At 44.7% G+C, this 14,101-nt stretch overlaps 1 protein-coding gene and 1 long non-coding RNA gene across 3 annotated transcripts in view; one reads left to right on the top strand and one right to left on the bottom strand.

Moving 5' to 3' along the window:
- Positions 1-5,546, top strand: part of LOC119975031 — a 93,170-nt gene extending 87,624 nt beyond the window's left edge. Inside the window, exon 3 of the long non-coding RNA XR_005462643.1 lies at positions 5,278-5,546. This is a non-coding gene — a long non-coding RNA (uncharacterized LOC119975031). The remainder of the gene's footprint in view (positions 1-5,277) is intronic.
- The window catches only part of LOC119975028 (carboxypeptidase M-like), an 81,314-nt gene that overhangs the window by 11,585 nt on the left and 55,628 nt on the right, over positions 1-14,101 (bottom strand). Inside the window, exons 7-8 of one of the 2 annotated variants that reach the window (XM_038814486.1) lie at positions 4,376-4,480; positions 4,147-4,287 (exon numbers count right to left, since the gene is read on the bottom strand). In XM_038814486.1, the coding sequence (XP_038670414.1) occupies positions 4,190-4,287; positions 4,376-4,480 (203 nt within the window). In that variant the 3' untranslated portion in view covers positions 4,147-4,189. Of the gene's footprint in view, positions 1-4,146; positions 4,288-4,331; positions 4,481-14,101 lie in introns of those variants that run through there. The other variant, XM_038814487.1, reaches the window with a different exon arrangement.

The raw sequence follows: 14,101 nt of genomic DNA, 5'->3' as shown, positions 1-14,101 counted from the left end.
ATCTGCCGGCGGGATCTTCCGTTCCCACCGAAGGTGCCCCTCCCCCCATGGCAAATTGCTACAGCGGCACAGCCAACGAGAAACGTAAATGGCCATTGACTTCATCGGGACCACAAACTCTGGGGGCTGAAAAATCCTGGCCACAGACTCACAAACTTCACCCACAAAGCTATAGTCAAACCAAGGAGTATATTACACATTGTTTCTCTGCACATTACAGCGATTCACTGTATTATGTAGTGTTTCTCTACACACTGTACATTATCCAGTGATTCCCTGTATATCACAGTTTTTCCTGTATATCAGTATCTCTCTTTATAGAACATAGAACAGTACAGCACAGTACAGGCCCTTCAGCCCACGATGTTGTGACGACTCCTCCTGGACATCGTGGACCCCCCCAGCGAACACCCTACCATGCACCCTGACCATTTATCCTAATCTAAGATCAACCTAACCTACTCTCCTTCAACTTAATGCTGTTCACGTGCCTGTCCAAGAGTCACTTAAATGTCTCCACCACCTCTGCTGGCAGTGCATTCCACACACCCACCACTCTCTGTGTAAAGAACCTCCCTCTGACATCTCCCCTATACCTTCCTCCAATCACCTTAAAATTATGTCCCCTTGTGACAGCCATTTCCGCCCTGGGGAAAAGTCTCTGGCTATCCACTCTATCCATGCCTCTCCTCACCTTGTACACCTCTATCAAGTCACCTCTCTTCCTTCTTCGTTCCAGTGAGAAAAGCCCTAGCTCCCTCAACCTTTCTTCAGAAGACATTCCCTCCAGTCCATGCAGCATCCTGGTAAATCTCCTCTGCACCCTCTTCAAAGCATCTACATCCTTTGTATAATGATTTGAATGTGGTTTAACCAGGGTTTTATGAAGCTGCAAAACCTCCGCGACTCTCAAACTCGATTCCCCTGTTAATGAAAGCCAAGACATGATACGCCTTCTTAACAACCCAATCAACCTGGGTGGCAACTTTGAGGGATCTATGTACGTGTTTGAGGGATCTTTGAGGGATCCCTCTGTTCCTCTACACTTCCAAGAATCCTGCCTTTAACCCTGTATTCAGTATTCAAATTATATGGAAGTGGATTTCTATATTTTACGCGGCAATTCTCTGCACATAAGACAAGGTTCTCTGAATATTAAGCAGTTTTTCTGTAAATCCTTCTGTTACACATTTCCCTCTATTTTTTTCAGTTAATACTTTATCAGTTTCTTTCAGTTCTTCCTTGTACCTATAAGTGAAACTTGCTGCAGTTTCGAGGTCAGATTTTGCTGATTCGTAACATAAAGTCTTCTTTATTGTAATGACCCCAAAAGGTGGCGAGGTTGTGGCTTTGTGTGGCCTCCACTGTCCCGCAGTGGTGCCATTTTACATTGTGGGAACACAAGACAGTTATTTTTAAAATCAGAAAATAACGCACTGATTTAATATTCAGGATGTGGGGCCCACACACCAGAAAATGGTGGGCATCCTGCGTCACTTTGATGGGGGTGGCCAGACCAAATTAAATGCTCTCAGGCACTTAACCGGCCGGCGCCGAGCCTTCTCCAGGCTTCAGGACCCCAGCAGCCGAATCCTGCCCACCAAGACCTGCCGGCCAGTCAGGGGCTGGCAGCTCTCCATTGCTAGCAGTTCCACAGGCAGCGAAAGCTGCTGCTGGTAGTGTTGCAGGGACGTCACCAAACATCATCCTTGGATTTTGGACATAAGTGAGTGAGGGTGGAATAGCGGTGGTGGGGAAGGGCTTATGGGGGAGGAACGATAGGAGGCCAGGGGAGTGAATATCAGTGGCCTCCCCTTCCCCGATCTCAGGTACCCTGATTGGTGACCGTGTGCCTGAAAATGAGGGTACTGCACCTCGTTGTCAAACCTGACAGGGTTTGCTCGCAGCTTTCGGGAGGCATGGGAAAGAGGCGTGACTCATTGAACCACCATTAAATTCTGGTGGGTTCAACAGTAAATGGTGTCATTTGCTCATTGGTGAACTTAATTGACAGCCGCCACAAGCAGGCGGGTTTTTCGTATTAGCCCCTTCTTTACTTCGGTCTTCACGGAGGAAGACACAAATTACTTCCCATCAAATGCTGAGGAACCAAGGGTCTAGTGAGAAGGTGGAGTTGAAGGAAATTAGTATTACTAGAAAAAGGTGGAGAAATTGATGGAACAGAAAGCCAATAAATCCCCAGGGCCTTATAATTTACAATCCAGGATACTAAAGATGGAAATAGAATCCATAGAATCCTTACAGTGCAGAAGGAGGCCATTTGGCCCATCAAGTCTGCACCAACCCTCTGAAAGAGGACCCGACTTAGACCCCTCCCTCGCCCTATCCCCGTAACCCCACCTAGTCTGCATATCTTTGGACACTAAGGAGCAATTTTAGCAGGGCCAATCCACCTTAACCTGCACATTTTGGGACTGTGGGAGGAAACCAGAGCCACGAGGGGAAACCGGAGCCCCCGGAGGAAACCTACACAGACACAAGGAGAACATGCAAACTCCGCACAGATAGTCACCCAAGGTCAGAATTGAACCTGGGTCCCTGGTACTGTACAGCCCAGTGTTAGCCACTTGTGCCACCGTGCCACCCATTGCTTGTCAGCTTCCAAAATTCAGAAGATTCTGGAATATCCCGGCAGATTGACGTGTGGAAAACGGAACTATGCTATTTAAAAAAGGCGGGGAGGAGAAAACAGGGAATGAGAAACTGGTTAGCCTATCATATTTAGTAGGAAAAATGCTAGAATCTGTATTGCATCTAGTCAGATCTACAATCACCACAGAATCTATTATAAAGGATGCAATAACAGGACACTTAGAAAATATCAACAGCATAAGACAAAGTCAACAATAATTTATTTCATAGAATTTACAGTGCAGAAGGAGGCCATTCGGCCCATCGAGTCTGCACTGGCTCTTGGAAAGAGCACCCTACCCAAGGTCCACACCTCCACCCTACCCCCATAACCCAGTAACCCCACCCAACACTAAGGGCAATTTTGGACACTAAGGGCAATTTAGCACGGCCAATCCACCTAACCCGCACATCTTTGGACCGTGGGAGGAAACCGGAGCAAACCCACGCACACACGGGGAGAATGTGCAGACTCCGCACAGATGATGACCCAAGCCAGGATCGAACCTGGGACCTTGAGGCAGCAATGCTAACCACTGCGCCAATGTGTTGCTCTTGGTTTGCAAGAGAACTTGAGTACAGAAGCAAGAATGTCTTATTGCAGCTATACACTGTCTTGGTGAGATCAAACTTTTTTTAAAAATCATTTACAGGATATGGGCGTCACCGGCCAGACCAGTATTTATTGCCCATCCATAGTTGCCGTTCAGAAGATGGTGGTGAGTTGCCTTCTTGAACCGTTGCAGTCCTTGAGGTGTAGGTACAGCCACTGTGCTGTTAGGGATGGAGTTCGAAGATATTCCCCCAGTGACAGTGAAGGAACAGCGATATATTTCCAAATCAGGGTGGTGAGTGTCTTGGAGGGGAACCTTCAGATGGTGAGGTTCCCAATACTTGGAGTATTGTCTACAGTTTTGGTCTCCTTATCTAAGAAAGGATATACTTTCCATTATGGGAATGCAGCGAATGTTCACCAGGCTGTTTCTTAGGGTGGCAGGATTGTCAGATGAAGAGAGTTTGGGTCGACTGGGTTTGTATTCACTGGAATTTAGAAGAATGAGGGGAGATCTATTTGAAACATGTAAAATTCCGATGGGGCCTGGCTGACTGGATGCTGTTTAATCTGGCTGGAGGATCTGGAATAAGGGGGTCACAGTCTCAGGATATAGGGTAGGCCATTGAGAACTGAGATGAGGAGAAATTTCTTCACTGAGAGGGCAAAGAACCTGTGGAATTCTCTACCACAGAAGGCTGTGGAGGGCAAGTCACTGGCTATATAGAAGAAGGAAATAGATTTTGAGACTCTAAAGGCATCAAGGGGACTGGGGAGAGTGCGAGAGTATGGCGTTGAGCTAGAGGATTAGCCATGGTCATATTGAATCGAGGAGCAGGCTCGAAGGGCTGAATGGCCTACTCCTACTCCTATTTTCTACGTTTCCTGCCTCTGACTTAACCACGGGAGGCTTTCCCATCTCCAGGAGACCGACACACAGCTTCTATGGGCCTGGAGCATTGCTTTCCAATGCAATATGATGGGTTAAATTATACTGAATGGGTGAGTCCCAAACACTTGGGGCATAACATTCGGCAGCAATGATGTTTCTCTTCTTGTGTCCAATTTAAGTACATTTGCACCTGTGAATTAGGGAACAGACAATAATTAGCTCTTTGACTTGTACCTTCATACTGTAGTTTCCTGGGAGAAGCGTTCTGTAATATTTACCGTTTTGTGTGGAGGTAAAAGGAATATTATTATCTCTGCCTTCATGCTGAATCCAAATGTTGTCAATGGGATTACCATTTTCATCGATGACTCGTCCTTTAACACCTGTCACATTCACCAAAGATACAAAGTTTATCCTTGAGGAATTAATCTTTCCTCACCTAGTTCACATGAATCCTCTTTCATAAATTTCACAGATTCAACATGTTTCAGGAAATACTGAAGGGAAAGAGTAGAGTAGGAACAAATGATTAGTCGTCCAATCCTTAAGAAAAAACTGAAAATTCGATTTGAACGATTTGAGTGTTATGAATTGAGGTTTGTGTATTTTCAAACTTTTACTTGATTAATAGCTTTAAATATATGATTGATGGCTGCTGTGGTGACTCGAGACATACACTGGAGGCTTCCGGTGGTTAACAATGGGGTTTATTGATGAAAGACAAAGGCAGTTAGATAATAAATGAAAAATGAAAATCACTTATTGTCACGAGTAGGCTTCAATGAAGTTACTGTGAAAAGCCCCTAGTCGCCACATTCCGGCGCCTGTTCGGGGAGGCTGGTACGGGAATCGAACCATGCTGCTGGCCTGCTTGGTCTGCTTTAAAAGCCAGCGATTTAGCTCAGTGAGCTAAACCAGCTCAAATAGGCACAGAACACAATATAACAGGTCTTAACACTTCAACTCTGGGGTTCAGACTGCCCGGGAGCCTGCTCCCTGTGCCCCGCCCAAACTCCCTATTGGCCGGGATTCACACGCTCTTGACATGACTGGTCAAGTGGTCCATTGAGCCTGCCGCCTTAAAGGGCTATGCTACCACACCTGCCTTCCTCTTGTATGTAGGATCTTTGAGTTGAGAAAGAGATGACAGTAATGCCTGTTAATTTTGCTCCAATCACAGGGATGGCACCATAATCTCTACAACCCGGTATGACAGGATCGTGCCCCAGAGGCAGCACCTCTTGGCCAGTTACAACAATCACGGTGAAAAGACAGACAACCCTTACCCGATTATCCACCAGCAGGTACCTACTGGCAGGTGTGAGGCAAAAGCTCTAATTTGCTATATGTGCACAGCATCTGTGTCGCCATCGCACATCTCACACATGACCCATTCAAATCTAGGGTGTTGGCTGATGACTCGTGGAGATCTCAGCTGTGGTTTCTGTAACTCCCATTGTATAATAGCGATGTATTAATAAAACATGCATAGTCAACAAACACATGGCCCTGGCAATTTTATAAAGAAGTATCTGCACAGCAGGATGATCAAGATAATGGTTTCACATGGTTGGAGTGTAATGATGGCCTTTATGATACATTGGATTCATTTGTGAAAAGAAAAGCTTTATAAGTACATCGTTCTTCAAACATGCATTACGGTGCTGATTTAAACTCACTCAAACTCGTTGACTTTCACAGCCCGTAAACTGGGCCCTACAAACTGCTGTCTGACCTTAACTCGTTCGAGCAATAATGGGCAATCCAGGATAGTGAGTGGGCCACATGAGTGGCCCACCCTTCATCTCAGTCAGCCACAAGATTGAAATCAGGCTTGTTCACTGACCATGATCACCGTGCGCGGTGGCACAGTGGTTAACACTGCTGCCTCACAGCACCAGGGACCCGGGTTCGATTCCGGCCTAGGGTGACTGTGCGGAGTCTGCACATTCTCCCCGTGTCTGCGTGGGTTTCCTCCGGCAGCTCCGGTTTCCTCCCACAGTCCAAAGATGTGCAGGTTAGGTGGATTGGCCTCGTTAAAAATTGCCCCTTAGTGTCCAAAGGTGTGCAGGTTAAGTGGGGTTACAGAGGGTAGGACGGGGAAGTGGGCCTAGGTAGGGTGGCCTTTCATAGGGTTGATGCAGACTCAGTGGGCCGAATGGCCTCCTTCTACACTGTAGGGATTCTGTGGAGTAAGACCGAATACATTTAATCCATGCCAAATATTTCATAATGAGTTGAAGAAAATGCTTAATCATTCATGTATTAATAGAACTGTCATCAATTTCAAATGGTAATAACAAAATAAATATTTAAACTTTGGAAGCAGAGGGAGTGCACAGCTCTCGCAGTCAATGTTGTGAGCAATCAGCACGCCCCTCACTTCACTTGCCCTTGTTTTGTGTGTGTACAATTCAATCATACCGATACAAAAAAACAATGCCGATGGAAATCAGTGGAATGTGGCAACCCTGCGCGTGGACAATGTTTAACAAAAGGTCTTGTGGGCAGCACTCAGGACCCAGGTGGGCCGCATATGACCCCGTGCTGCCAGTTGACCACCACTGCATAAGAGAGATGAAAAATATGTTGGTGGAGACAGTCAATACCGATTCTGTTGTAATGCAATATGTGCAGTTGAAAGAATGTCCAAATGCCAGTGGTTTCAGGCACTCAGCCATTTTTCTGCCAGCAGACTTTGATACGATCAGTGATGTGCAGCACATCATTTGTAAGAACAACCACAATGACTGGCATTGCTCCTGTGGTGAAATCCCTCAGAGCTCAACCAGGAAGTGGAACTCTCCAGCAAGGAGGAAGGTTAATTTCAAGGTCGGTGAATGAACTCGTGGTCAAAAAGATCATTCTTGATGCTGTTTTTGAAAGAAAGAAAGTGGCATTGAGGGGGAGGGCTTTGGGGAGCAGGGGCTTACAAGTGAAGGATTGGCTTCTGATAGTGGAATTAATAGGGTCATAAAAAGATGAGAGATAGGAGTAGGAACAAGCCGTACAGCCTCCAGCACCTGCTTTGCTATTCACTTTAACATTGCTGATCCTCTACCTCAACCCTACTTTCCCACCCTATCCAAATAATCTCTTGATTCTTTCTGTGCTTTTAAATCTATTGATTACAGTCTTGAATATACTCAACAACTGAGCACTCCAGCCCTCTGGGGTAGAAAATTCCAAAGGTACACAACCGTGAGTGAAGCAATTGTTCTCAATTCAGTTCTAAATGACCATCAGTTTATCTTGAGAGTGTGATCACTATTTCCCACCTCTCCAGTGTGTGTGTGTGTGTGTGGGGGGGGGGGGGGGGGGGGGGGGGGGAGACAGCCGTTCAGCGTCTTCCTTAACTTTTCCTCCGGGAATTGTGTACGTTTCAATGAGACCACTTCTTACTCCTCTATCCGCCACAGAATGTAGGTCCATTCTATTCAATCTCTCCTCACAGTGCAACCGTTTAGTGATGAATTCAAGATTGAGTCTGCAGGCCTTGAAGGTTCAACCAAAAACGTAGAGCTTTATTTAGAAGATATTAGCACTACAGGCTGCGATGTTAGATGTTGGACCTCCTGTTTGCCCACTCAAACGGCCAATTATGTCACACAATCACTCTCTTAAAGTGCCCCCGTTGTTCAGCTACAAGGCTGCTTGTGGGGAGACACTAAAACACTGTGAATAGACAAAATGTACTCCCCGTATAAATCAAAGAACCCTGACACTATAAACAGGACATTAACAATCAATTAGCAACATGAAAAATCAACCAACAACAAGTCAATACATCTTGGGTTTGTACAGTGTAGGAGACCGGTGCTATCTGTGCTAAGATTGTGGCATGAATTAATTTTCACTTGAGGTATAATTTCTTGTCAGAACTTCTTGACCCTGGCGAAAAGTACGATGTTTCACCTTGTTCTCCCGGCGCATGACCTATTCCTGCTGTTCTTTCGCAACAATTTATTTTGTCTCTGGTGGTTTTAGCAAATCGAATGTATGTTTAGTTAACGTTTAACCATTAGCAATGCGGGAGAAACTTGGGTTGTTAAGTGTACAGGGCAGCACGGTGGCGCAGTGGTTAGCATTGCTGCCTCACGGCGTCGAGGTCCCAGGTTCGATCCCTTTATACAGGCTAGGTGGATTGGCCACGCTAAATTGCCCCTTAATTGGAAAAAACTCTAAAAAAAATTTTTAAAGGAAAGCAAAATGTGCCATATTCCTGTACGTGAGCCGGAATTTACTCAAACCGTTTAGACACTGATCACACAGAGGAAGGAACATTCCAGAGGATACCCTGACCAATTGGCAGGGGCCATTGATAAGGCCTGGCAATTTGAAACAGTCCATCTGCCGACAGCCAAGTCCATCACAATAAATCAGTACTCATCTCCCTTGACTCAGCTGATCCAAAATATAAACAACTCTTTGCAATCTGCCTTGCCTCAGGTCATAAGTCAATCCTCAGTTTACCAGACACTCATTAAAGGTGAAATCCATCTTAAAGACATGGGCACATTAATTGTGCCTATTGAAGTAGATTTGAAATAGCAGAATAACAGAAAGTAAAAGGGAAAAAAAACAAGGGACAAACAGGAATGAACAGGAGGATCCTTACAACATAATTGCTTTCAACTTTATTCAAGGTCTTTGACGTAAAGGCTATTGGCTTCTCTTTACCTGGGTGCAATATTTGGGAAACCATTGCCCAGCCCCATAAGGTGATATGTCACATGTCAGTTGCAGGGGTAAATTTGGATCAGAACAGCCAGGGGCTGTTTAGCACAAGGCTAAATCGCTGGCTTTGAAAGCAAACCAAGGCAGGCCAGCAGCACGGTTCAATTCCTGTACCAGCCTCCACAAACAGACGCCGGAATGTAGTGACTAGGGGCTTTTCACAGTAACTTCATTTGAAGCCAACTTGTGACAATAAGTGATTTTCATTTTTTTTTCATTCAGAATCCGTCAGAACTTCTCTTCGGCTTGCAGAAATGCTGTCTCACTTTGATCCCCTCATTTCAATGTTTTTATTTTGACACAGTAAATTGTGCAAGGATTTGAGAATAGTCACCAGATTAGGGACAAACCTTCCATAGTAATTTAGTAAACCTAAGAAAGATCAAAGTTGGTTGGCATTTTGAGGACGGGTGCCTTGTTAAAGGCTTTGACTTTCGAAAGTGGGTCCTTTGGAATCAATATCGTGACCCAGATATTCAATTGAAGACTAGAAAATTTCACATCTGTCTTTTCGGACTCTTAATCCATAATCTTCTAATCTCTGGAGTGTGGCCTCTAGATTGTAGAGATATTCTTCCTCATTCTTCCCAGTAATCAAGATGTCATCCAGGTAACACTGGACTTCATCTAATCCTCCGTAGCTGGTTGGAACAACGCTGGTGCTGAAGTGATGCCAAATGATAATCTTTTGTATCGAAATAAGCCTTTGTGTGTCAAAATCGTCAAGAACTGTTGTGAATCCTGAACCACATTCATTTGATGGTCTGCTTCCCTGAGGTCGATTTTACTGAAGTGTTGACCTCCAACCAACCCAGCGAATAGGTCATCAATCAGGGGTAGAGAGTACTGCAATGCACACTGTACAGGATTAATAATGATTTAAAAATTGCCACAAATGCATACAGATCCATCTTTTTTTCATCACGGTATGATCGACGTATTCCAATCACTCACGTTAATGGGCTCAAGGATTCCCATTCTGACCAGCCATTTTAATTCTGCGTCTACCTTAGGTCTGATTGCATATGACACTGATCTAGCTTTTAAGTATCTCGCCCAACTTTCTTCCTTGAACCTCAGTTTTACTGAGGTATCCTTTGTGGTTCCCAGCTCACCATTGAAGACAATGAAAATGAAAATCGCTTATTGTCACGAGTAGGCTTCAATGAAGTTACTGTGAAAAGCCCCTAGTCACCACATTCCGGCGCCTGTTCAGGGAGGCTGATACGGGAATTGAACCGTGCTGTTGGCCTGCCTTGGTCTGCTTTCAAAGCCAGCGATTTAGCCCAGTGTGCTAAACCAGCCCCAATGGCATGTTCTTCAAGACTTTGGGTAGGCCTGATTCGGAATCTGTCATGAGATTTACCTCAGCCCAATTTATTCTGACTTTTCCTAGCCAAGTTCTTCCCATTTGTGCCGGATAATTGCACTTGACTATGTGCAAGGACAAATTTGCCGTCTGTCCATCTAATTACACTATTAAATCAATACGGCCCCTCAATGGAACCACTTCGCCAGTGTAGGTGTTTAACATTATCTTCGAGGGTTGCCGAGGAATCTGCCAGAGCGTTTCTTGATAAACAGTTTTTGGCACCAGCGAGATGGTTGCCCCAATGTCCACCTCGATATTCGGCAGCTGACTATCCAGAATGAATTGACCCAATATTGATTTGTTGCACCAATAATAACTAATACATTTAATGACAGTTGGTCTTCAGATTGTGAATCGAGTTCCTTCTCGCATACTTTTTTGTATCATGTTTTGTGAGTGTAAGTCTGTGTTTACATTCTAGTCTCAGCTGACATCTTGTGAATTCTTGTGCTTGAATTCAACTGTTGGTTGCTAATTTCATAGATACAGCAACTTCCAAAGCTTCGTTTAAGGTCAGGTTGCTTTCAGTTAACAACCACTTTTGAGTAGCTTTGCTCCTTAAACCACAGACTAATCTATCTCTGGTGGTATCATTTAACACATCCCCGAATTTACAGTGTTCAGCCAGTCTTTTCAGGGTAGCTACAAATTGTGTAATCGATTCACTTTCTTCTTGGTTGCGCTTATGAAACCTGAACCTTTCTACAATGACTAAAGGTTTTGATGAATAGTGGCCCTGCCAAACTTTCACTGTGAATTTTGTGCTTGGCTTTTCTATCTGTACCAGATTCATAAGGAGGTTAAATATCCCCCCTCCCTACCCCCATTATGCTCAGGAATGTTGGGACTTTTATATCTGCTGCTATTTGTCAGTTGAAAGCAATAGTTGAATCGTTCTGTCTACGGGCTCCATCGCTTGTGTTCTCATCAAACAGCCCCACGACGATAAACATTCCTGCCATTTCTCTCTATGGAAGGACCTGTGTGTGTACAATGTACCATGAAATTTTAGCACTACTTTGTTTCCTTTCTACCCAAAACAAGGCACATCCCAAGTTCAACCTGTTTCCCTTTATGTTTTGCAACACCCCTAACCCTAATTTTGTTGCTGCAGGGTACTTGTTACTCGGGGCTACTGAGGTCGTTTCTGACGGTGCATGTGGCGGGCTCTTCTCCAAGGTTGTTTCCGTCAGATCTTTCAGTTGCCGTGATGGGTGCGACCGTTATTTAGCTCCCCCGTCGCCACCTTTCATGTAGCGATGGTTTCAACGATTTAGATTTATTATTTCTTCAGGTGCCTACAAACGCTGTTCAACGTTTCTTTGGGTAATTACAAACTCTGTACGCCTACCTCGTCACCAGGATTTATTTGGTGGGTTCAAGCTTGAGCCTGCAGGCCATGGGAGGTTCAATCAAAAACATAGAGCTTTAATGAGAAGATATTAACACTACAGGCTGCCGTGTTAGACTGCCCACTTGCCAGCACCAACAGCTGATCATCTGATGGCGTTGTGCAATCGTGCTCTTAAAGTGCCCCTGTTCAGCTACAAGGCTGCTTTGAATACACAATACTTTTCATCTCAGGAATCAATCCAGTGAACCTTTTGTTACACCATTTCCAAGTATATCTTTCTTTCAGTTGGGAGACTGTATACATTACTCCAGGTGTGGCCCTGTACAATTGCAGCCAAACGTCCTAACTCTTATATTCTAACCCCCACAGGGGCTGGTTTAGCACACTGGGCTAAATCACTGGCTTTTAAAGCAGACCAAGGCAGGCCAGCAGCACGTTTCAATTCCCGTACCAGCCCCCTCCGAACAGGCGCCGGAATGTGGCGACTAGGGGCTTTTCACAGTAACTTATTTGAAGCCTACTCGTGACAATAAGCGATTTTCATTTTTCATTTTGCAGTAAAGGCTAATAATACCATTTGCCTAAAGTGGGGTTGGAGAAGATAACTCCATTAGGAACAACATTTTAATTCTCGCTGGCAATATCTTTTTTTTGAAAATCCCATTCACATGCCAATCGGTTTTATCATTATTTCTGATTAAATAAAACTTTGCCTCAAGCCACTGACAACAAGCCGCGAGCAACTAGTCTGAACAGCAGTATAGAGAATGTGCAGTGGCACATCACTGATCTTATCAAAATCTCGTGTCAGGAATGTGACCGAGTGCCTGAAAACTGTGATGTTGGGGTTATTTTTTTTTTAAGTGCAGAGTCTGGAATTCAGCAGAATAAGTCTTCTGGGATGGCTGGAAACCCGGCCAAAATGTTGCCACTTGACTAAAGGGCAAACTGCAATATTTGTCTTTTTGCAATGTAATCAATGCATTAAAAGGACCATCACTGCAATCTGAATATGTAAAGTAGATCTTGGTTATCTTGCTGCCTGATACGCATGCGAGCTTCATTTGCCCATCAGTCAGATGAATGGTTGGTCATGACCCTTTTCATGAAGAATGGAGAAACTCAAGCATTAAATTCCACAGAACACAGTTCACCTGTTGCCTAAAGTGGAGGTATCTTCTGTGCTTTTGCAACCACTGCCGTATCCTCTGTCAATGAACGAAATTGTAAATCCAGCAATCCTATTCTCATTTAGAGAGCGTGGTTTGCAGAATTGGCACTGCATTGGTGTTGCCCCCTGTCTGACCAGTGCTTATTTGATGTACATGACCAGAGAATCTACCCCGTAGCATCATCTTGGGCCTGTTGACAACAGTCTCATAAGTTTCAGGGCTGAGCACATAATCTAGGCCCACACTTCAATGGAGGATTGTATCAATGTCAGAAGTAATTTCCTTCGGGTGAGGTATTAAACAGAGGAACCTTCCATCTGTTCAAAAGGAATTTAAAGATCCTGCAGCACTACTCAAAGAAGAGACCAAAGTTCTCCGATAGCTCTGGTCAACGTTTCTTCTTGAACTATCATCACCAAAAGCAGATAAATCGATCATGTTCAAAATGTGTTTGGACTATACAGTCGGGTTTAATGCCCATCCCCAGTTTAAATAAAGTTGAGCATTTACAAGCCCCTTTTACATAACATTTACATAGCCCCAACTGTGTGGCCCAGTGGTTAGCACTGCTGCCTCACAGCACCAAGGACCTGGGTTCGATTCCGGCCTTGGGTCTGTGTGGGGTTTGCACATTCTTCCCGTGTCTACATGGGTTTCCTCCGGGTGCTCCAGTTTTCGCCCACAGTCCAAAGATGTGCAGGTTAGGTGGATTGGCCATGCTAAAATTGTCCCTTACTGCAAAGATGTGTATGTTAGATGGGGTCACTGGGATAGGGTGAGGGATCGGGCCTACTTGGGGTTCTCCTTCAGGGTGTTGGTACGGACTCAATCGGCTGAATAACCTCCTTCTGCACTTTAGGGATTCAATGGCTATGGCTGTGGCTTTCACCTCCTCAGGATGCTCCAAAGCATTCAGCTAAGAACTTGTGAAGCATAATCACTGTTTGAATTCAAGAAGCACGACAACCAATTTGCACACTGAAATCTCCCATGAACATACTGGGAACACTATCCTGTTCTTCTTTGAATAGTGCTCTGGGATCTTTTACATCCACTTGAGAGGGGGATGGACCTGGATTTAACAGCTCATTCAAAATATGCCCCAAGACACTGGGTAGTGGGCCATTGCCCTCTGTTGCTGCAGTGTTTGTTATGGCAATGCTTCCAAAATGGCATTAGGTGGGTAATTGACTCAAAGACAATGAGGCAATGTCCTGTGGAAGCATCTAAGTCAGGGTAAAATGTGACTTGGAGGAGACCATGAGAGATCATGGTACCATTGCTGTTGTTGGACTTTACGAAGTGTAAATTGACAGCCATGTTTGCAACTTCGAAAATAATTAATTGTATATGAAGTGCCCTTCAAGAT

The sequence above is a fragment of the Scyliorhinus canicula genome, chromosome 12 (genome assembly GCF_902713615.1).
Source record: "Scyliorhinus canicula chromosome 12, sScyCan1.1, whole genome shotgun sequence".
NCBI lineage: Eukaryota > Metazoa > Chordata > Chondrichthyes > Carcharhiniformes > Scyliorhinidae > Scyliorhinus > Scyliorhinus canicula.
This window is presented reverse-complemented; position numbering and strand designations above follow the sequence as displayed.